Consider the following 25,503-nt stretch of genomic DNA (forward strand, 5'->3'; position numbering starts at 1 on the left):
GCCTCGTGCATGCGCAAGGGTTCCCGGCTATAGCTTTCTTTGCAAGTGTCCAATCTCTTGAAGGTAGCTGCATAATCCTACATCTGACTCCAATCTGTATCCCCTAATGCACAATTAGGAAAGATGTCCATCCTCCTAGAACACTTGCCAATAAAATAAATGTTCTCTAGTACACTACAGGACATGAATTATATGCAACTATCATCAGATGATTAGAAATTAGTAACAAGAAAGGCAGGGAGGGACATCCCTTTATAAAACCCTTCCACTCTCAACTAGCCTAAGTTTTGCAGCAAGCAATAGGGATATCAAAAGAACAGAGTGGGTGGGTCATGTGTACTGTATTCCAGTAAACATTTTTTACTAGCAAGTCAAAACCCTAATTTTTTTCTGATCGTACGTGCAGGACATAATCTTTTTTTTTTGCAAAATAAATTTTTATTAAAAAAACAAAACTGAAAAAATGTGTTTTTCAAATAAACAGAAGAATGAAAAACAGTACTTGGATAAGAGACAGAGGACACAATCATCTTTAAATCATTATGACCGGGACAGGCATAAGCAGTTCAGCTGAGGGGTTGGCAACACAGTATACAATAAACAGGCCCACATAACAGTTCAAGAAAGGTTGAACAGACTCAGAGTAGCAGAATACAGCACCTTACACCTGAAACTGGCATCAGAGGAAGCTTGAACAAAGCTTGAACAAAAGGCAATAATGAGCGAATAAGAGTCTAAAGGTCTCATAAAAAACAAGGACGAGATTTGTCCCTTAACCGCTTGAGGACCACCGCACGCAGATATACGTCTGCAGAACGGCCCAGCCGTGGGTTGCACGCTCGCGACGCGGACCTCAGCACCGTGACGGTCCCCGCGGGATAGGCGGACCCGATCGCCACCGGTGTCCCACGATCGGGTCAGAGAGGAAGAACGGGGAGAGGTAAGTGTAAACAAACCTCTGCCAGTGCTTCCTAGTGTGGCCGTCACTGATCGTCTGTTCCCTGTCATAGGGAACGACGATCAGTGACGTTACACGCACAGCCACGCCCCCCTACAGTAAGAATCACTCCCTTAGGGCACACTTAACCCTACAGCGCCCCCTCCTAGTTAACCCTCTCACTGCCATTGTTATTTTTACAGTAACCAGTGCATTTTTATAGCACTGTTCGCTGTAAAAATGACAATGGTCCCAAAATAGTGTCAAAAGTGTCCGATGTGTCCACTATAATGTCGCAGCCACGATAAAAATCGTTGATCGCCGCCATTACTAGAAAAAAAAAATATTAATAAAGATGCAATAAAACTATCCCCTATTTGGTAGACGCTATAAATTTTGCGCAAACCAATGAATAAACGCTTATTGCAATTTTTTTTACCAAAAATATGTAGAAGAATACGTATCGGCCTAAACTGAGGGAAAAAATCGTTTTTTTTATATCTTTTTTGGGGATTCTTATTATAGCAAAAAGTAAAAAATATTGAATTTTTTTCAAAATTGTCGCTCTATTTTTGTTTATAGCACAAAAAAAAAAAACTGCAATGGTGATCAAATACCACCAAAAGAAATCTCTATTTGTGGGGAAAAAAATTTTGTTTGGGACCCACGTCGCATGACCGCGCAATTGTCAGTTAAAGCGACGCAGTGCCGAATCGCAAAAAGGGGCCAGGTCCTTTAGCTGCATAATGGTTCAGGGCTTAAGTGGTTAACGCCCGATTCGTACTGATGTGATGCGGAATTTGCAGTGTTGAGCACTAAACTGACAACCAAATCGTTCCATGTTATAGAACAGCCTTTCTCAATCTTTTCAACACAGAGGAACCCTTGAAATAGTTCTCCGTTCTCGGGGAACCCCTGCTGAAAATTGGAAATCTACAACTCATGATACATTAGTGTGATGGTCAGTGGGAAGAATTGCCTCCTTACAGATAGCTAAAAATAATCAATGGTGTCAGTGGGAACTTATCCGAGAGGCAGAAATTGCCCAATGTTGAAGGAAACCCTAGCAACCTCTGGAGGAACCCTGGTTGAGAATCACTGTTCTAGAATGTTTATTCAAAGGTAAGCCTCTTCTGACAACCAAGTACCATGCACCGAGGTGGTGTGCTTTAGGTAAATACTCCCATTATGCAGCGGCATGCATAACCCCAGTATAGTTTTTTTTAGAGCCGACGGTTGTTATAAGAAAACCATCAATCAATGCAGCCAAGCAGCCCCTCGATCATTATTATAAGCAGTGAAAGAGGATGAGCGCGTGTCCACCCACTGCCTTCCTCGGCTTACCCAGGCTCTTCTATTTCACCAGGAGGCCCGAGCGGCCGTCCGGCATCCCGAACAATGCCCGGAATCGGCTTCAATCGGGTCTTGGATCTAGTAACCCGGAAGTGATGTCATGACATCACTTCCTTGAAAAAAATTACAGCATTCAAAACAGCCAAACTTGGCGTTTTGAATGCTTTTAGGTGCAAAGGAGGGATTTGGGGTCTTAAAGACCTCAGATCTCTCAATAAAGAGTACCGGTCACTGCCTATTACTGTCACAAGGGATGTTTACACGCAGAAGAAAAACACACACACACACACATACACACAAATATATATATATATATATATATATATATATATATATGAGAAAAAATTATAAATAAAATGTTTGGGGTTTCAAAGTAATTTTCGAGCAAAACATGAATTGTAACTTGTAAGCAACATATGTCAGGCAAGGGTTAGGCATGTATGTATATACAGTATACTGGAGAAAGGGGAGTGTGCAAATAGCAGCAAAAGAAAAACAGCCTAATCCTTATGAGGTGAACATGCACAAGCAGAAATGCAATGTGTTGCTACCTGATGAGTCCGCCTCTATAAAAAGAGACTTTGCAATTTCTTGTTTTAAGAGTTTTTCTTGTCTTCTGGATGAAATTGGAACAGCAGCCATCTGGATTTTCTGAGAAAAACAAAACCCTATTAGTAGTTCACAAAACACAGAAGTTTCAACTTACAAATGATAACAGATGTGTTTCCGCGCCTGTGTATTATTTGCTTTTTATTTAATGCACACTTTAATTGACTTGTTGAGTTGTTATTTAATGCTGATGAATCTAATACACACTTGAGCTCCTCCTTTTCTTTGTCTGTCCCCATAGCAAGCCGCTTGCTATGGGGACAGAGGTGTGGGCTCGCTACAGAGCCAAGATGTGTGTGTCCATGGACATGCATAGCGTGGACTGGCCCCGCCCCTCCTTCCTCACTGGATTTGACTAACAGCAGGGGCAAACGGCTCCCGCTATCAATCTGTCCTGTGGAGACCTGGGAGAAAGAGCAGTGCTGTTGAAGACGGGCACATTGCTGGATCGTTACAGGCAAGTATTCAGGGGCAAAGCCAACAGCTATTTAATAAGTTTCTCATTCTAATACAGGAAATGCATTAAAGGGTCACTAAAGGAAAGACTTAGTTAGACTTACCGGTGACAGTATTTCTAAGAGCCTTTCAGGACAACCTTGGAGAGAGCGCAGCTCCGCCTCTTCATTAGGAAACACATGCTAATCTTTAAAAGCCCTCCTCTTCCACCATGGCCTCAGTTATTGTGGTCCGACTCTCTGGAAGACACAGCACAGAAAACCACAACACCATGATAGATTTTATAACTTATTACTTTAACATTTAGGGAGGGAAACAGCGGTTGTCCTGAAAGGCTCTTAGAAATACCGTCACCGGTAAGTCTAACTAAGTCTTTCTCCAGTCGCCTTTCAGGACAACCTTGGAGAGGATAAACAAGTAACTTACCCTAGGGTGGGACTACTGCTTGCAGAACCTTTCTGCCAAAGGCTTGGTCTGCGGCAGACAATAGATCCAACCTGTAGTGCCTTAGGAACGTTGAGTAGTTGCTCCAAGTGGCGGCCTTGCAGATCTGCTCAGGTGTAGCGCCGGCTCTTTCGGCCCAGGAGACTGCAGTTGACCTTGTTGAGTGTGCCACAATACCTGAGGGAGGCACGACTCCTTTGGCTTTATAGGCTTCTGAAATAGCAAGTTTAAGCCATCTGGCTAAAGTACTTTTGGATGCTTTTTCCCCCTTGCGGGGACCTGAGAAAGCTACAAAGAGAGCATTTGACTTTCTGAAATCTCTGGTGACTGAAAGAAACTGTAAAAGACACCTTTTCACGTCTAGTGTATGGAACGCTTCTTCTCCAGCATTAGAAGGGTTTAAAGCAAAAGTGGGTAACACTATTTCCTGTGACCGGTGAAATTTTGATGATACTTTCGGAAGAAACGAAGGATCCGTTTGAAGGATCACTCGGTCTGGAAAAATTCTTAGGAAGGGTTCAGTGATGGCCAGAGCTTGGAGCTCACTGATTCGTCTTGCTGACGTAATAGCCACCAAAAAAACTGTTTTGAGGATTAAGTTTTTCAAAGAAATATTCTCCAATGGTTCGAACGGAACTCCCGTCAAACCTTGTAGTACAACCGATAAGTCCCAACTGGGAAAACTTTTGAGGATCACTGGCCTATTTCGAGCTAGTGCCCTAAAAAACCTGGAAATTAAAGTTCCTGGACAGAGTTTTTTCTAAGTAAACAGAAAGAGCCGCTACCTGTGTCTTTAAGGTACTGGCTGCAAGTCCTTTTTCCATTCCTTCATGGAGAAATTCTAGCACTGAGACCACACTCTTAGTTTGAAAGGTCTTGGAAGAACACCATGAGTTATACTTCTTCCACACTTTAAGATAAATTGATCTTGTTACCTCCTTCCTACTGGACAGAAGAGTTTTTACAACCTTGTCCGACAAGCCTTTATTTTTCAAAATGTCTTCCTCAGAAACCAAGCGCTTAGATGTAACCTGTCTGTTTCTGGGTGACACACAGATCCCTGTGTTAGAAGGTCCTTCTTGGGAGGCAACTTCCATGGAGGTTTTGCGGCCAGGTTCAGTATGGTTGCGAACCAAGGCCTCTTTGGCCAAAAGGGAGCAATCAGAATTAGGTCTGTTTTCTCTTCTCTGAATTTCCTTAAGACCAATGGAATCAAGGGAAAGGGGGGAAAGGCGTAGCACAGATGGTAATCCCAGGGATGGGCTAGAGCATCTATGCCTATCGCCTGGTCTTCTCTGTGGAGAGAAAAGAAGTTTTGAACTTTCGTGTTTTGCTGACTGGCAAAAAGGTCTACTTGAGGATGTCCCCATTCCTTGGAGATCATGTTGAAAATCTCCTGACTTAGACTCCATTCTGCTTCTATTACTTTCTTTCTGCTGAGAAGATCTGCCAGCAGGTTTTGGGATCCTTTTAGGTGGATTGCTGACAAAGAGGCCACATTTTTCTCCGCCCAAGTCAGTAACTGATTGGCCAGCTCCATCAATCCCTGGCTCCTGGTCCCGCCTTGTCTGGTCACATAGGCCACTGCTGTAGTGTTGTCCGACAAAATTTGAACATGACAACCCTTCAGCATCTGTTGAAAAGCCAGGAGACCCATAAAAATGGCTTTTAGTTCTCGCCAATTCGATGACCTCCTTGCCTCCACTTTGGTCCATGACCCTTGTGCGGTCTGTCCATCCAGGTGGGCTCCCCATCCCCACGAACTTGCGTCCGTTGTCAGACGTTTGTCCGAGGGAAGGACCCATGAGAGACCTTTTGTGAGATTGGAAGGATCTCTCCACCACCAGAGGGACCGTTTTACCTTTGATGATAGAGAGAAGGTTTTCTCCAGTGACTCCTGGTGAGACCACTCCTGTAGGATGTTCCTCTGTAGGGGTCTGGAATGAAGCCTTGCCCATTGAATGGCAGGAATCGAGGCCGTAAGTTGACCTAGGACTGCCATGGCAGAACGTACTGACACTGAGAGATTCGTTTGAATCTGGCTCACTGCAGAAATTACTTTTTCTACTTTTTCTTGAGGGAGAAACACCTTCTGTAGAACTGAATTGATGGTGTAACCGAGGAACCTCATCTCCTGTGAGGGGTCTAGGTTTGATTTTTCTAGATTCAATATCCACCCCAGGCTCTCGAGATGAGCCTGGGACGTCTGGAGATCTGAAACCAGCTGATCCCTTGAACCTGCAAAGAATAAGAGGTCGTCCAGATAAGGAACAACTGAGACCCCTCTCAGTTTCAGAGGCTCCAAGGCTTCCGCCATCACTTTTGTAAAGATCCTTGGTGAGGATGAGAGGCTGAACGGCAGAGCTCTGAATTGGAGGTGCCATATTGAAGTTCCCAAGTTTATTGCCAAGCGTAGAAACTTTTGTGAGGCCTGCGCTATTGGCACGTGTAGATACGCATCCCTTAGATCCAGAGAGGCCATGAAGCACTCTGGTGTTAACAACTTTGTGATGGAATAAATGGTGTCCATCCGGAAGTGCTTGTACCTTATAGTTTTGTTCAGGATCTTAAAGTTCAAAATTAGGCGATATTTGCCTGAAGGCTTTTTTACTAAGAATATGTGGGAGTAAAACCCTCTTCCCTCCTGATCTTTTGGGACTTGGACAATAACTTCCTGTTGGATCAGATCCTTTAGAAGGTTCATCATTGCGGAAGCTTTTTCCTGATCCCTTGGTAGGGTTGTCACATAAAACCTGCAAGGAGGGCACTCTGAAAACTCCAGACTGTACCCTTGTGTAACTATGTTTTTCACAAAGGGGCTCTTGGTCAGAAGGCTCCACTGAGAAGAGAAAGCGGACAGTCTTCCCCCCACAGGAGTCAGATTGTCACTTGTCTTTTGATGACTGATCCTGGGGTGACTTAAAGAGGATACCTCCTCTTCCTCTACCTCTTTGAGGAAACCAGCGCTTTTTGTTTTCTTCTTTTTTGGAGGTTTGTGGAAAAGAACGAAAATTCTTTTTAACAGGTTGTTTCTTAGCCGGGAAAGCCTTCTTTTTGTCGGCTGTTCTATCCAGAATTTTTTCAAGATCCGGTCCAAACAGTAAGTCCCCTGAGAAGGGTAACCCGCAGAGTTTGACTTTAGAGGCTGTGTCCCCTGTCCAGGTTTTCAGCCATACTGCACGTCTGGCTGAGTTCACCAGGGCAGAGGATCTAGCTGACAACTTAATTGATTCAGCTGACGCATCAGCCATGTACCTGATTGATTTTAGAATCAATGGAAAGGATTCCAAGATATCCTTCCTTGGTGTACCAGCTTCAACATGGTTCATCAGCTTTTCCACCCAACACTCCAAGTTTCTTGCCACCACTGTGGAGGCCATTGCAGGTTTTAGACTAAGAGAAGTAGAGTCCCAAGCTTTCTTTAACAGGGAGTCCGCTCTTTTGTCCATGGGATCTTTTAGTATCCCCATGTCTTCGAACGCAAGATCCGTGCGTCGAGACACCTGGGAAAAGGCAGCATCAACTTTTGGCTTTTTATTCCAGGCTTCAGAGTCTTTATCTTCAAAGGGAAATCTTTTCCTTAGACTTTTAGAAAAGAAGGGGCCCCTTTCTGGATCTTTCCACTCTTTTCTAATAGTATCTGATACTACTTTGTGAACTGGAAAAACCTTGTGTTTGGAGGCATCCAGACCCTGGTACATTTTGTCATGAAGAGATAATTGTACCTCCTCTTCTTGAATATCAAGTGTAGTATAAATTGCTTCAAGAAGATCATCTACTTCATCTAGAGAGACTTTATATCTGGAATTTCTGTACTCTCCTTCCTCTTCCTCCTCATCTGAATCCCTGAGTGAGCGAAGAGTACTTGTCCCTTCATCCCCTGAATCCACAACCTCTGACCTCGAGGTGGAAGCTTTTGGGCTGGGTGGTAAATGTTGGGGTTCAGCTTGCACTGCTGGAGTCTGAACCAACATAGATTTGACCGAATTCAAAGAACTTGCAAGTTCTTGCACTGAAGAAAATAACACTTTATATTGCTGGGATGTCTCTTCTTCCACTAAATCCTTAATACAAGATTTACACATTGCCTTCTGCCATGAATCTCTAAGAGGGTTTTTGCAGGAAGGACATTTCCTTTGAGTTGGTGGCTTTTTAGTTTTTTGTTTCTCCTAAAAACACAAAAAAGGGTATTTTACCATTGGAGAAACAATAGTTTTTTTACAAACAAGGAAAAAACCGCCACCACTTTAAAAGGAAGATGTGATAGAAAAGATCCACAGCTAACCAAACACCACCCAGTGCAACTGTCAGGGACCGAGAGAAGTTACCTCTGACCCTGCAGTACAGGCTCCCTTAAGGAGGACAAATAACAAAAAACCATATAAGCCCAATAGTAAGGATAGAGGCACCGCTGTACCCCCCTACCTGGACCTGAGCAGCGTCTGAGGCGCCTGTCTCCGCCATGGCTGTAGGTTCTTCCATCGCCGAGAGAAACACAGCCGGGACTGAATGATTTTTAAAACTTTCCCGGGCCCGCGCGTCATCAAAGACGGCCGGAACCGGAAGACGCCGCTCTTAGGCCTGTCCCCTGACCTCTGCGTTACTAGGCGACGTGGACCACGCGTCGCCACGCCTCTACAGGAAACTACGCCGCTGTGCATGACGTCACCCGCCCGCCCGCCAGGACCCGGGACCGTCATGCGGCGTTTCAAAAATAAACACCGCCAATGCGGTAGTGTGCCGCCCGGCCACCTGAGCCAAAAACAGCGGACCCCTGGGCACTCAGCGCCGCTTCCTGTAGAGCCTTCACTCCACTGAGCAGGGAGAGGCTGGAGACTCCGGAGGACTCCCCCCACCCTTAGGGGAGCCTGGGATGGCCACTGCACACCAAACAGATAAGGTAAGGCTTACCCCTCCAACCTTGGAAAGAGCGCAGCACCCCTGGTCCACAAGCATGCGCTTCCACCATGGCGGAGGAAACACAATAACTGAGGCCATGGTGGAAGAGGAGGGCTTTTAAAGATTAGCATGTGTTTCCTAATGAAGAGGCGGAGCTGCGCTCTCTCCAAGGTTGTCCTGAAAGGCGACTGGAGAAAAAAATGTTTTGCCTAAAATGAATGTCTGCAAGGTAGACAGACAGAATAGTGTAATGATTCTGTTAAAAAAAAACGAGTAAATACTTATTAAATTCCTTCATCTATATCACCTCCGGCATTCTAGTTTCTGTTCTCTCATTCACTTCCTGGTTTGCGGCGCTCATTCATGTAAGAACTACATTTCCCAGTATGCATTGCGGCATGCCCAGTAATTCACACCTCCTTGAAGTCTCTAACACGTAGAGATCGTCCTGCCGCACAGATGTAGTTCCCAGGAGGGGGTGAGCACGTCACTGACCACCGCAGTAAAGCCTCCCTTCACGGTGGTCAGTAAAATCAGACAAGCAGGAAGTGAACAGAACAGAGAAGAAATAGAGCAACTTCTGAGCAAAAACGAACAATGAGGAAGTGAAAAGAGGAATTTCTGCAGGTAAAGGATGCTTATTATGAAAACATTTTTTTTCCTTTACGACCCCTTTAAGGTAAAAAAAAACTTGCCATTTTGCAACCAATTTTTCAAGAGAAGTATGGATTAAAAAAAAAAAAAAAAAGAAGTACACTCACCTATGTAGATGCAACATTTATCTGATCTACACCAACAAAAGCGATCAAACACTGCTGATTGCTCAATCTTGGGTCCGCTCTGAGCACAGGGCGGTGACTGTAATTTCCCAGTCTGTGATCTGCCCCTCCAGCACTCACTGGAGTGCCGAGCAGCAGAGTAATCAGGCTTAGACACTGCCTTAATGGGCCATTATTTGGCGCATTATAAATCCATTAAATCAATCAATCAATCTGGGTGGATGCTGACATTACTGTCGGGATCTCTGCAGAGCCTGGCTCAGTGACGTCAGCCAACAGCAGGATTTAGCCTGTTGATGGCTGAATCTGGGTAGTGCAGAACTTTTTTTCCTAAAATGGTATAAAATAGTAAATTTTCTCAGTTTAAACATTTGATATGATTTCTATTTTCTATTGTGAATACATTATGGCTTTATGAGATCTGCAAATCATTGCATTGTTTTTATGTAGGTGGTGTTACACAGCATCAGAACTTTTTTTGGTTTTTGGGCTGTACATCTTTGATGGGAAAATCATTAGATAAAAAATATGACAACAAGTAAAGTAATTCATGTGACCTTGTGACTTAAATCTGTATTAAATCCAAACAAAAAAAAGTATACACAGTGGGTATAGAAAAGAATCACCCCCCCCCCCCCCTTTAAAATAATCATATTTTGTTGCTTTGCAGTTTTTGTTTTATCCAGCTGTATTTACTGGTGTAACTTATCAAAGTGAAAGATTTAACACCAACATACCATAAAAAAAATTAAATCACCCCCCTCAAGTCAGTATTTTGTTGGACCACCTTTTGCTTCAATTACAGCCTTTAGTCTGTTGGGATATGTCTCTACAAACTTTGCACATCTGGACTTTGCAATATTTGCCCACTCTTCTTTGCAGAATTATTCAAGTTCAGTTAAATTTGATGGTGCCCATTTGTGGACTGCAGTCTTCAAGTCATTCCACAAATTTTCAATGGGGTGTAAGTTTGGGCTCTGACTAATCCACACAAGGACATTCGCATTTTTCTCCTTCAACCACTGTGTGGTCATTTTTGCTGTGTGCTTTGAGTCATTGTCAGGATGGAGGGTAAACCTTCTTCCCATTGACAACTTTCTGGCAGATGGCAGCAGATCTTCCTTAAGAATTTGATGGCATTTTTCCCCATTACATTCTATCCTGACAAGTACTCCAGTCCCTGCTGCAGAGAAATGCCCCCATAACAGGATATCACTACCGCCATGCTTTACTGTAGGAATGGTGTTATTTGGATGGTGAGCAGTAATGGATTTCCACCAGATATATCATTTGGTATCAAGGCCAAATCATTAAATTTTAGTCTCCTCTGACCATAACACATTTTTCAATGAGGCCTCAGAATCTTCAAGGTGCATTTAAGGTGGTGAGATGAGACTAAAATTTAATTATTTGGCCTGAACACCAAACAATATCTCTGGTGAAAATCGAATACAGCTCTCCATTCGAATAACACCATTAGTACCAGTATTATCATCTTAAAGAAAATACATAAATAGCATCACTACCAAAAATAAAAAAGGCTTATTAGTTTATTTCAATTTGCCCCACCATACCTATCCCAGCCTTGTACTCAACCCCTTCATAGGGCCATAATTTTCATATTCTACATTGAAGGTGACCAATATACTCTGAGCGAAAGCAAACTGAAATAAATGGCCTAGTAAATTTAAGCTGCATCTGAACTCTAAAATAGCAGTTCTGGATGCATGATTTAAATTAAAGGGTTCTTTTGGAGCGAAGACAATTACATTATATTTTGAGAGGACATTATTGTACTTCGTGTATTAACTGTTTTAGTGTAAAATACTGAATCCGGTGGAAACATACTTACTCTCTTCTCTTTTGTAGTTGGAGTGACAGCATGCTGCTGAGGCAGCGGGATGCTGTTAACAAGTTCAAACACTCCTTGGAGTTTGCGGTCAGAGGTCTTGAGGCGCAACAACGGTAACTCTCCAGCCACTTTAAACCTACAATGAAAATAATCTTAGCCTAAAGCATTTGGCAAAGCTCTAAGTATTGCATTCGAGCAAGAAAAACACTCTGTAAAAAAACAATGTGCTCATGTGTTTATATAAAAAACATTTTCCAAGCCACAGATGTAAAAACGATTAGTGCTGCTGACCTCAGCGCTTACCATCTTTGTTTTTCTTTCTTTACCATCATACTTTTCATTTACACCTTTGTTATGCTTTGCATTTCTCTCTTGCAAAAACTCTTCCCTAGGTCCTGTTTTCGAGTGGGTCTGTCACTCTAAAAAGTCATATGGAGGCAACTTTGCATGTGCACTCCCCATCTGGCATTTACTTGCATCCCCAGAAACAGATTACAGGGCAGAAAGCCGCTCCCCCCTCATTCCAGTGCCTATGTAGTTCATTCAGCATAGTGCACAAGATACTGTTTGAGGAAGCAGTACTGTGCAGTACTGTGCTATCTGGAGCCAGCAGTGGTGCACAATTAGTAATGTGTAGATAAATACTGCATTTGAGTTTCAGAAAACAATTCAACATATTCTGGGTCTTAATGTTTTGGTTAGAGAAAACTGGTGACAGAAAGAACACAGTAGATAAATCAGACAGTGGGTTTGGTACAAAGGTTTATACAAAAGAAAAAAAAAACTGTACAAAGGCCCCACCTTGGCATTCTGCTGTCTCGCTCTACCATGGCTTTTCCAAGCTGCAAATCAATGTCCAGGGGCTGCAGAAGGTGGAGAGATGAGGAATTCATAGCCCGGGCCTTCTTCCAGTCCTCACCTAGAACCATTAAAAAAATAAACAATAAAAACACATTTTAAAAACGTCTGCTGATTATTCTATTTTTGATAAAATTCATTCAGCTGATGATCCCTGCACGAAAAAAAATAAAATAAAAAAATATATATGAGCAATTAGAACGGTTTGTTCAGTGCATTATAATCATTGCAGTATGTGAAAAATTATCTTAATTTATTAAAGTACCCTGAAAGAACGGTTTGTACTGCACAGCAACCAGATTTAAAATATTTTTTAAAGGGGTGTCATATGTTACTAAAGAAAAACAGATTTTTCTTTCCGATACTTTGATAAATGAAGCCCAGTCCTAATAAAATTTGTTCTTAAATTAGGTATAGATAGTAAGTAAAACATGCTCACAGGTGTGGCTTTGCAAAAACATTGTCTGGGTCTAATACAGTTTACTCCAATAATATATCCCAGCAATGCAGCACAGATAGCGAAGAAGTCAAAGTATCAGTCCGCTAACTGAACAAATATATAAAAAAAAAAACAGAACTGGAAAATGTCATGTTCAATCTATACTACTACTTGGAAAACATGTAAAAACAAAAATCAGATTAAAGAAAAAATATATATATTAAAAATATTTGCTTTGAGTCTGTTTATTGGGGCTCATTTAACATCCAATTCCCACTGTGGCAGGGCGTACTTTAGTCAGTTTGCTTTTATTTTATGCCAGGAAAATCATTACGCTCCACTGGAGGAAAATTAATTCCCCCACGTATCGCATTCTGGAAAAAGATGGTGAATGATAGCCTACCCCTTTATAAGGATACTTACGCGAACAGAGGCGGTCCTAAAACATCCGATAAGATCTGGTCCAAGTGATTGGCCATCTACAACCTAACAATGTCTTGTAGTTTGATGTGACGTTTTCTACGATCTCACTGTGGTAGCGTCTGCCTTACTGTCATGTTTCTTATTGATACCTATCCAGGCTATGTGAGTTCAATAGTTATACTTGTTAAAATATCTCATAACCTAAGAGAGTCTTAACTATACTTGTATTAAGGTGCCCTTAACAGTAATTCGCTGTTTCATTTTATTGATACATATAATATTATAATACCCTTGTGTGAGTCACTGTGCTTTACACCCCTATGTTTGTATGTTGGTCATTTGTCTGCGACATTAAAACCAATAAAAAGATTTTCAAAAAGTTTTGCTTTGAGCAACTATTGACCCATGTGCATTAAGACTTTAATTAGGTTTCTCATTTCCATTATAAAGTGGGGTGCAAGAGCTTTGGTGTACCTTTCCCAAACATCTGGGGTAATCCAGTTCGGATTCTCATAAATCAACTGTTCCAGGGCTGTGGACAACCTGCTTCAATATCAGTTTATAAATTAAAAGTGATTTCAAAGATTGGTAATCAAAACATTTTTAAATTAATAATTAGTGGATATTTCACAAATTTGATACACTTCACAAATAATGCAATGAATAGGTTCAATTTATCAATTAACAACCTACAAAGTGCGTAGACAAAAAAATGACATAAAACCAGTGTTCGGTTTGTCCACCCTGTTGGGAAATTCTGAGAATGGCTGTAGTCGGGGGCTTGCCAACTATGGTCTTGTTCCCTTCACCTACCCCAACCTCATAAAGGGTAAACAAACAATAATGTGTGAGCTTGTGAAAGGTATAGTTTGTTATGTAGGAACAGGCAAGAGCCTACTAATCAGCTTTTGTCTTTTACTTTCAAAGTTTATTAGTTTCAATTGTCATTAACAGAAGGAAAAACTTGCATTTTCAGCCATTTTTCAGGCACAGAAATTAAAGTCTATGGGGATCAGAGACAAGCGATTGTGCCCCAAAATAAGCTCCTGTACTTTTTCAAACTCTGAGCGACAACTTTCAAGAAAGACAACGCTCAGGTGTAAAAAGGAACCACAGGATACAATGGGAATCCTCAAGTTGAGCACCAAAGTGCTTCTAGACAAGCACTTGTTTGTTTTCCCGATTACACTCTTTGCTGTTGATTATTTAAAAAAAAGAATATTTTCTATTTATCAATTTTCACTTTTGCAGCTTTTTTTCACAGTATAGCAGGCTCTAAGTTCAAGCAGATGACTGTCTGGCTCCTGCCTGTGGGTGACCCTTTAGGTATCCAAACATCCAGCTGCCATAGAGATGTTGAGATGCCAGCAGGCAGATGAAGCTCGGAGATGCTGATAGGTAAGAATTAAACAGCTTTTATTGGCAGTTTAGGTTACAGGACAGCTAGAGAGTAAAAGGTTTTAGGCCCAACATAGGTTTAAGGTGCATGCTGGGGAAAATAAAAAACAGGATTTTGACTTGCCTGCAAAATTATTTTCGTGAAATACATTACAGGACACAGAACCTATGCCATGGTCAGTTTTTTCCTTCTTTGAGTTGCAGAGACAGATGGGAGGAAGACCCCAGACAGAGCCATTCCAAGATCAGGCTTAGATACTCCAATCCCTTTCTGACATCTAGAGATCTAGGATGCAACTAAAGATTTGTAGGGTCTGTACTGTCCATAGGACACTGGTAAAACAGAGTCAGGAATGTCTGTCCAGGTAACCCACAAAGGCAATACCAAAATACCAGAGTGAGCAAAGCCAAGACAGGTGCCGACACCATAGTGAAGACATGAGTTGCTGTGAACAGGCCAAAAGGAAAGGCAACAGCTGATAATGTTATTCATCCACAACAAAACACAGGTAGCGCCGACTTGGTGAGAAAATTACACGTAGGTAGGCATCCTTAATGTCAATAGAAGCCAGAAGATCCCCCAGTTGGAAAGAAGCAACGACTGACTGGGTAGATTCCATGCATAAGATATGCATTTAAAGGAGTTGTGTTGCTATAACAATTTTTGTGATTTGTATAGCATAAATATAAGTAGAATACATTTCAGGGACCATGTATTGTTTTTAGTTGGGTTTCCTCTATTTATATGCCAACTAACTTGTTTGGTTCATGGAGCTCATGGAACCGTGTGATGGCACTGTCCAGCACCCAGCATGGGTGCCTCCGTCAAAATATAGCTTCATCCAGTTTGAACCCAGGAACCAGGTATTGTAGCTGAGCACCAAAACTATATGACACTAGCTTAGATACAAGCTAACTAACTTTAAAAAGCATTGGTCGCTCCTCAAAGCAGACAGACAACTACAAAGTGTACTACCAGACACATCACAGGTTCATATGTAGGAGAGCAGCTACCCTAAGGGACTTGGTGGCAAAAAATGTTCCGGATCCTTCTAAAAAATCTAATGAATATACCTTTTTTTCAGGGGAAAGGGTTTTTCCCCTGTAGGAGATGCTATGCATGCAAAAAGACTACATTTGAATGGCCAAAAATTTACTAAATTCACATCTAATGTCACGCAAAGAGAGTAAAAAAAAAAAGGACTTTATTTCATGTAGGACGGAGGGGGTAGTGTATGTTCTGCAGTGTTCTTGCTCATTACAATACATAGGCAGAACTAAACGCCCCATGTGGAAACGTATAAGAGAACATATACAGAATATTTAAAAAACGGTTTCCCCAAACATAACGTCTTACGACATTTTGCCTTATGTCATGAAAAAAAACCTACAGATCTCAAGTTCTGGGCCATAGATAAGTACAAACCCCACTGGAGGGGAAGTAACAAAGTAAGGGAACTCAGAAAGAATGAATCCAGATGGATACATGAAATGCGTACTCTTGCACCCAATTGCCTGAACATTGATTTTGATCTGAATTGTTTTATATCTGATTTTTAATCTTGCCTATTGTTAATAATTCTTTATATATTTCACACAATTTTTATTATTTATGGACTGGGGTACTGATTATGTATTTTTAATGCAAAGTTCTTATGTTGATTTTAGCATAATGTATTATATGTAGTGTTAGCCACAATAACTAATACATTGAGGATATCTGTAATTTTTGGTTTTCTATTAGCCAGTATAATTGAAGTTGGCCCAGTCACTTCATTGTTTGGCATCCATAAGTGGGTTATACCATTTCAAACCACCGTATGGAGTATAGAGCTGCTATTGCTATATTTATATAGATCAGCCAGTAATTGAGGATTGTGGGCTAGTATGTTTTATATGGGGTTTTTAAACTAGTCTGCATTTGTTAATAAATATATTTGTTTAATTTGCTGTATTCAATGTAATGCCGTTTGATGACCGCTTGACAGGATGATGTTCCTATGATCCCCGATGACACCATGGCAACCACCACGCAATCTCGAGCATAAATACCCAGCTGATCTGTCACATGGCTACCCATGAATAATTCACATGACATGTGACATAACGCGTAGGGAGGAAGCCAAGTGACGACATAGATGGTGTTTCAGAACTGATGCTTACATGACTGATTGTCTTTATGCGTTGCATGCTTCTGGCCAAATGTGAGTGGAACTACCTGCAGTATAGAAGTCCTTTTATTTGATTTGTGGATAGAGCATTGCGCAATTATTTGTTTTTATTTCTTCCTATATGTGTGAACTACACAACACTGGCATATGAGCACCATTGAAAGCAGATAACCAAGTTACAGCTGGATTGACTGTGCCCAGGGCTGTAGCCCATTAATGTGGATATTGAGTGACCCCCAAGTGTGAGGTGGACAGTACTCATATTTTGAGGCGTTTTTTTTCTCAAAGTGTCCAGTTTTCAGAGCATTTTGTGCGCTTTTCCTACCATCACAGGCTGCTGTATATTGTAGCACGGATTATTTATTTACCCACAGGGTGCTATTTATATGGTCTTATTGTAGCACGGAGCACTTATTGATTTATTTTATTGTTACGTTTTTACCTTTGTAACACACACACACACTGTGCACTAATAGAGGGTTGTTTTTAGTGCATCATTATTTATTCTAAACAGTAATTTTTATGATATCAGATCACCATTGCTTACAGACCCGAGTGTAGCATTTTCAATGGATGCTGAAAAATCATTTGACCTTACATCACCATTGACAAAAACACTATCCATTTGGGATTGAAAGAATAGTACGGGAAAGTTTGCCCCCCCAATATCCCCCATGACACCATTGGAAGGATTCCCCTGGTTCCCCCTGGGGGAAGAGAAAGGGAGATTCAGACCATTGGGGAATGGACGGGAAGGGTAATCGTGCTAGCGTGGCCCCATGGGATAAATTTCTACCATTGGGAGAACTGGTTTTGATACTGGGGGAAATACCAATGGATGTATGGAAAAATCATCAATAAGTGGAAGCATCAGGTTAGGCCCAATTCCATTAACAAAAGGTTGACTGAGCCAGCAGCGATACCCAATTTCAGAATTTCTCTATGGTGCCTTCTTCCTTCTGCCGGGCTGCTCCGCTATCTTCTTCCAGCTCTTGTACCGGGTATGCGGTCCGACCTCTTCTTTTGTTCCGATGTTGCCACGACGCTCCCTCCTGCTGTAATGCCGGGTATGCGGTGCGCAACGATTTATATAGGCCTCTTATGACGTCACAGTCTCATCATGCTCTGGGTGGTAACGACACCCACCTCCCCATGTTGAGGGCATGCAGCCTGGTACGGCTCGGGGGGGGAAGGGGTGCTCGCTCGTCCCCACTCCTTTCCGGATAAGGGTCTGGTATGGATTTTGGGGGTGTGGGGGTTCCCCTTAAAATCCATACCAGACCTAAGGGCCTGGTATGCTCCTGGAGGGGAACCCATGCCGTTTTTTTTATTTAAAATTTGGCGTGGAGTTCCCCCTCATGATTCGTACCAAACACAGTGCCTGGAATTCGGCAGGGAATCCAAGTCAGATGCCCGTTCATTGTAAGTCGGACATATATCGGCTTCAACACATTTTTCCCTTCCCGGCGAGCCAGCTCGGCGACGGGGCTCGTAGGTGGTCAATCCCGCTGGTAAAAACAGCGAGATTGACATAATATCATAGACACCTACTGTAGAGACAGGGAAGGTAAACACAGGCACAGGAAGATGCATTATATATTGAAGGTTTAATACAGGTTCACGTTAGGACATACCGTATTCTGGATGAATCATTCCAGACACAAAAGTAACGTACTTATTTTTGCTAGGCATTTGTCATTAGTACCTGAGGTTCCAAACAGCATTTGCACTTTTTTGATCTGAATATGAAACTGATCATAGGCCTTATCCATCAGCTCCTCTAGAGATGAAGAATTTGCAGATAGGTGTGATCCTTGGTTAATGCTGTTTAGCTGCAAGATAAAGAAAGTAGTTTAGAAACCAACTCATTACTCCTTGAGACAGAGTCAAACATAGTAGCACATTGGTTAGCACTGTTGCCATAAGGCCTCATGTACACAGACAGTGAGACAGAAAATATGCTGCGTGTATAATTCAAGCATTTTCCAGCACCCGGGGAGTTGCAGATGCCACATATAGCCTGCCATTCACGAATGGTTTTGGCATCCATACTCTTGTAAATGCATTTCACAAATGCTTAATACGCACATGCATGGGTAAATGCAGATGCACAGAAGCATCACCATTTATGGAGTAGAACCGTGTACATGGCACCTGCCGCATTTACATCCAGCATATTTTATGCCTATCATCGTTCGTATGCATGAGGCCTAGCGGTCAAAAACATACAGAAAGATTCACTAAATACCAAGTAACACATGCCCTAGTATGTGTGCTTGAACTGTAGTTAGGACTTCAGAATGAAAGATCCACTGCAAAAGTATATACAATATACATTGTAAAGTTTGGGGGCTATAGCTCAGCGGTATTAAGTGCATAAACCGTTTGGGGGGGGGGCTTTTATTTACAGAAAAAAACTAAATAAGGCTTTGCTCAGCACACAGGGAAAACTATAACACAAAAGTCTGCTTAGCTTCGGAATCAAATAAAAGTCTGCTTATCTTCAGCACAAAAATAAGTCAAAACAAAAACACATACAGTTCGTTTGTAGATGGGTCTTCGCCCCGAATTTCAAAAGTCCTCACTGTATTCTTAACAGCTCCCTGCAGACTCCCAGCTCATCTTCACAGGTGCAAACCCCATATTCCTCCACACACCTCTAGCACCACTTCCTGTTTTATGGGCTGTTCTATGGAAGTGTTAACTCCCTGTGTGCCGACTCCCAGTGGTCAGGGGTGGAGGCTCTTTTCCACCCGAATAGCACTTTAGAGCCTCCAAAATTCCAGGCCCCAAATGACTCTACCAAGACAGAGAGGACTGCGATCCAGTCCTCTCTGGATTAACTCTTACGCCTAGAATCCCTCACCCATTTTGGGTGACCCCCTGAACACTCTCACAGCTATTTAAAGGGACCATAGCCCAAATAGTGGTGCTGTATAGCACCCGTCCAGGACCCAACCCTGGCGTCCTGTACAACATGCACTATTTATTATACAGGACTTTCAAAAATTATAAGGGAAGAAGGACAAATTACAGCTGCAAAAACTACTAACATTTCTACAAAAATACAAAACCAGTTTCTACATGTCATATTGTTCCCTTGGATCTGTACTTTGTATTTAGCAGACAGTATAGTGAATTACAGTATGAAATGCCTGTAAAATTGAGGACCATCACAGTTAATAATATGTTTACAAAAGGTGTCTTATAACGCAGTTCTATATGCTCCTTTGTTGCTTTTCATGTCATCTTGCTGGAATAGATTTCAATAGATTTACCACTATAATCTAAAATAATTCCACAGGCTATTCAAGTGACTTTTCAACAATCCTGGCACTGACGTGGATCATGCATAATATCCATTATTTGACTGTTCATGCGTCAGCATGAGGAGGAGGAATGTACCAATCCTGCTAGGTACTTGGCAGACCTCTTTTCACTGGTATACGTATCTACACACTAAAGAGTTGACTTAAAGGACAACTGCACATATAAAGAATTTATAAAAAAAAAATATATATATAAAACAAAAATATTGGTTTAAAGATGGTCATCCTGAAGTAGGTGGCTCTAGTTTCTGCACTGTGCCTCTGCTCTTTTCCTGCCTAACCCCTTTGTACCTATGGAATAAATAGAGACAAGACCTGCGATATTCTGGTTACCAGTGAAAAGTTCCAAAATGATACATATTCAAAAATCAATGCTTGCTGTGGGTAGTGATGAGGTACAGCATGGTAACCAAAGGATTTGGATGCCACAGACAACGGATTCTGGTATTTTCTATTGTTTACAATGTATATGCCAAGTAGTTTATATACTGAATCGACCACTTTGTACTTTACAAGTGCAATTATCCTTTAAATGAACCAGTGCCTACTTATACATTTATTTTCACGTCCATGGAGTAACACATGAATTTAGATATAGTAGGGTTGTTGTACTGCTGCCTACATGAGGATTGGACACTGCCACACAGAAAAATTGTAAGCCAGTCCCATATAACCCTTCATCTGCCTGTTAGAGCTTAGCTTAGTTTCTTGCTAGTGTCCTAGGACAGACATCTTTCCTTCAGCTCTGCTGAGAAAAGTGTAGCCATTTTTCAATCAAGTTTCAATCAAAATTCCTCACTACACTACTGCTTGAGTTGGTCTAACTTGTGATCTAGATTGGCCTTTCCTACATGCAGGGCCAGCCCGGAATGTAGCCTTCAGGCACTGGGCTCTGCATTGTAGCACTTACACCTAATTTTACTGGTAAAAGTTAGTCACAGAGCACTTTCCAGGCCCAGACCCATGGCACTGCCTCAGCACTTGACCTGGTCGCTGAAGAATCTCTCTGTTAAGTCCATTTGCACTGATGCATTGGGAGCCAACTATATGCACCACTGGCCACCTTCAAATTTCCTGCCACCGCCAGTTTTACCACAGTAAATATATATATTGAGGGACTGTGTGCTGAAATCAACCATGGGGTGTAGTGTCATGCAGGAAAACGGTCTTTTCCACCCATCTTGCAAAGCACTACGTGGAACTTTGACTTTTCCACTGCCGGTCTACACTGACCTGGACCCTTCTGTCCCACACAATCCTCATCGAAACAAGCTGCCTGGGTTTGTAAGTTCCAGAGGCCTTGCCAAATTAACACTATGTTTTGCACCCGGTGCCCTATAATTCTAGAATGTACATCATCAGAACTTCTGCATCTCTGCCAGATGGGGTGAAGTCTCCTCACCTGTCATCAAAGACCTCCATGTCTAATTGGGACTTTGTCCACAGACAACTCTACATGAACACTGACCTCAAAGCCTCTAAATGGGCTCAAGAACCATCCCCTGCAGAGTCTGACTCTCCTAGACCTTTAGATCAGACCAAGCCAACTTAACTTTAAGGTTATTACTGACAAGTAGCTAGAATTCCTCTTCAAAATCCAGTTTTAACTGGCTGGTTCTGCCCTCCATCAAAAGGGACCTCACCACCATCATGGTGAACCCTTTGTTTTATATGAAGAATGTCGATCAGAAGTCTGGAGACTCAAGCATCAGTTGTGATGGCTCATTACTAAGCATATGTCATGTATGATGAATCTATCCATACAAATGTAATGGTGCTGGATCCCATATCTAAGGACCACCACACTCACCTAGCCCTCAAAGGAAATGGTCTCTTTGGCCTAACGGTTATGCCACAGGAGGCCAGAGAGTACTCCTGCCTCAAGAATGTTTAGGGAAGATCTCGACTTCCACAAACTCATAAGGCTTGAAGCCAATAGGTCAAAAAATGACTCTTAAAATCCTTCTGAGCGTGCCTCTACTTCTACAAGTAGTGTCTTTAGTCCAATCCAACCAGAACCATACCCTTACAGCCCAAAATGGGGTGCTCCGCCAAAAGTTATACCGTATTATAGTCAAGTCAGAAAAAGAGCCAACAGACCAGCAAAGATGAACCTTTGCTCTCTAGATTTATGGAGTTTCCATTTACAAAGTGCATAAATGTAAAGTGCAAGAAAAAGTAAAATAAAAATGCAAAAGTAAATATGTCCACCAACATTTCAAGGCTTTGTCAGACCCCTTTCTCAAGTTGACAGACATGTCAACATGTGCTTAGCCACAAATTTACATCAACCAGCATGCCTCATTCATGTGAAAAAATAGCATGAATATAGATGCATTCATGAGGGGTTTGTGTCCGTCAATTTACTCTGTTCCTCACTGAAAGAGAAATAAAGAAAAATCACTCCATGATGGGGGACTTCACCTTGAACAAGTTTCCCATTTGGATCTAACTGGATATTATCTGTGTGTTGCAGCGCCTTTGCATCTGGAAAAGTGGGAAGCCTCCCTGAGACAGAAAAAGTAGCCTGGTCACTGCACTGAGTGCCACTGGCAGTATTAGTCTTACTCACACGCTTCCCTAAAAACAATGCCTTTGAAAGTAGCTTTTCTAAACTAGTAGTCTCTGCATCACGAGGAGAGGTTTGCACACCTAAGTGCACCTTAGATCCTATGTGTTTGACAGAAATCATTACTGGAGGCCCTACACCTTCCTGAATTGTCAGCAGATACCCTCTGCAAGGGACAGAGTAGGTCTGAAGGACTTCACCAAGGAATAATTCCTCTGTTTATGGTTGTTCTGCAGGAAGGTCCATCTGGTACCTACTCTTATTCCCCCTCCCCTTGATCAAATCAATGTTTTTTGAGGTTCTGAGAAAATGACTGACCCTCAATACATGGCTGTTAATGTATCACTGGAATAGGGGTGAGGATAAGAGGCTTCTCAGACTTTGGCTTTCGTTCAGGGTTAGACTGAACAGAATTCCACAAGAAGCCAAAAACACCTCTGGGTTTAGGGTTTAATTCATCCTCATTTCCCTTTGGTGCCTCCATCTGGAGTTTAGGTCTAATTTCCATTGCTGCTTAGTCTTGCAGAGGTTGCCCCCTATGCACCCTACTGCTTCAGTCAGGCAAACTTCGATTGAACTCGAGTTCTCTAGTGGTCTCAGGAGTCACTTTACACCCCCTGTAGGCTACTGTATTGTGCAGACAGCATTATCTGGTATACTTTGCTAAGCGAGTTTGTTTGTGTGGCTAGTGATTTTGTCACAGCATACTATCCACTTACAGCTAAACGCCAGGCAACATTTAAAACTTTTTTAAAGCCCCCTCCCTTGCACCTTATTATAAAGCTTATATCATAGGTCTGGACAGTAGAAGCAGGTGGTAGGTGTTGGTAATGCACCTTATGCGGCTCCCTGTGCCCTGCCAGGCTACAACCCACTATAATGCTTGAGGGAAGCCAAGCACATTAGAGGTGAGCAGAGAACTTTCCCATCACTGCTTAAGCAAAGTTCAAGAGAAATAAATAAAACTTCCTGCTCGGGCAACACCTCAGGTAACTGGAAGCTGGAGGACTCCATTCTGGTCTCCATTTTTCGTTAAAAAAAAACGCAATAAGCGTTTATTGATTGGTTTGCGCAAAAGTTATAGCGTTTACAAAATAGGGGATAGTTTAATGCTTTTTTTATTAATATTTTTCTTTTTACTAGTAATGGCGGCGATCAGTGATTTTTTTTATCGGTACTGCGACATTATGGCGGACACTTCGGACACATTTTTGGGACCACTGGCATTTTTATAGCGTTCAGTGCTATAAAAATGCATTGATTACTATAAAAATGCCACTGGCAGGGAAGGGGTTAACACTAGGGTGCAAGGAAGGGGTTAAGTATGTTCCCTGGGTGTGTTCTAACTGAAGGGGGGGTGGGACTGACATGGGGAAATGACAGATCGCTGTTCATACATTGTATGAACATACGATAAGTCATTTCTCCCCCTGACAGTAAACACACAGCTCTCGGTTCTCGCTCTGTAACGAGCGATCGCGGCTGCCCGGTGGTGATATCGCGCCACGCATCAGCGACGAGCGGGGGGGGGGCTGAACGGCGAGATGACGTATACCTGTGTGTGATCTCGCCCAGCAGAGCCGACCTGCCGCCGTATAACTACGGCGCCTGGTCGGCAAGTAGTTAAAGTGTTACTAAACTCACAACAGTAAAAATCAGTCTGTATATGCAGTAAAGCATGCTTGTTATACACTGTGGGATCTAAGGGGTTAATCCTGAACATTGTGTAAAAAGGCTGTGTGATTCTGTTCTCTCTGATCCTCCCCTTCTTCCACATTCCCCAATACATCTTCTGATAGTAAAGAGCCTTGGGGGTACTCTGCACATGCTCAGTTTGGTATGTATTGCTAGAGAGAGACACAGAGGATCAGGGGTCATACAACCTTATAGGACAATCAGGGGAGAATGAAAACACTTCCTAAAAGCTTTAACCAGTGCTCGGGCAGACACTGAAGTCACAAGACTGCTATATACTGCTAACGAGAAAAGGTATTTTAGCAGTTTATATTTACTAAAATAATTGCATGTTCTGTAGGATACCAGAAATAGCGAATGCAGGCTCAGGTATCATAATGCTGCTTACTTTTCAGTAGCCAAGGCAAAGTATAAAACAACAAATCTCGTATTGTACATGTGCAAAATCGGGTTCACATGTCATCAGTGGGCTGATGCAAGGAACAAGGAAGAAGAAGCCAGACACTGTTCTTTGAAAAAATGGTAGCACATGAGTGGGGCAAATGTAGAAGGGATACACTGAGAAGGTTGCAAAATAGGAACAATAAGGCATGCTGCTATATGCAGATGCAACGGTTTTACAGAAAGCCTTAAAGTGGATGTTTTTTTTTTTTTATGTCACAATGTAGAGAATAAGATTTTCTATCATCTGTGCCCAGTCTTGCCACACAGAGTTAATCTAGCTCTGAGCAATCCTCTTATTTTTCAGTGAAAATGAACAGACTTCCAGATAAATACATAGTCCTTTCTTCTCTCCTTGCTTTGAATGACAGGTTATTTTTACATATCTAGCTTGGACGTGTTTATCATATGTTATGTTAATCATAATATGAGGCGATCCACAGGTCATTGTATATTACCAGGATGTGTTATGTGGGGGAGGGGTGGATTTCTCACTTTTTATACTGTGGATCACCTCATATTATGATAAACATAACATAACATATGATAAACATGTCCAAGCTAGATATGTAAATAACCTGTCACTCAAAGCAAGGAGAGAGGAAAGGACTTTGTATTTAGACAGGTTTTTATCTGGAAGTCTGTTAATTTTCACTGAACAATAAAAGAGGATTGCTCAGAGCTGGATTAACTCTGTGTGGTAGACTGGGCACAGATGATAAGAAATCTTATACTCTACATTGTGACATCAAAAAAAAAAAAAAAGAAAAACTTTGGCTTTACATTAACTTTAACATAGCATTGACAGCTTCTTAAAAAGGTTGGGGTAAGCAGCAATCCACTTTAATAAC

General features: G+C 42.0%; 1 protein-coding gene across 1 annotated transcript in view; it reads right to left on the reverse strand.

Annotated features, from left to right (window-relative positions):
* The window catches only part of VPS13C (vacuolar protein sorting 13 homolog C), a 388,870-nt gene that overhangs the window by 259,571 nt on the left and 103,796 nt on the right, over positions 1-25,503 (reverse strand). The window contains exons 22-25 of the mRNA XM_040343051.1: positions 18,324-18,450; positions 12,131-12,248; positions 11,330-11,465; positions 2,842-2,941 (exon numbers count right to left, since the gene is read on the reverse strand). Of these exons, the coding sequence (XP_040198985.1) occupies positions 2,842-2,941; positions 11,330-11,465; positions 12,131-12,248; positions 18,324-18,450 (481 nt within the window). The remainder of the gene's footprint in view (positions 1-2,841; positions 2,942-11,329; positions 11,466-12,130; positions 12,249-18,323; positions 18,451-25,503) is intronic.

This window comes from Rana temporaria, chromosome 3, assembly GCF_905171775.1.
Source record: "Rana temporaria chromosome 3, aRanTem1.1, whole genome shotgun sequence".
Lineage (NCBI taxonomy): Eukaryota > Metazoa > Chordata > Amphibia > Anura > Ranidae > Rana > Rana temporaria.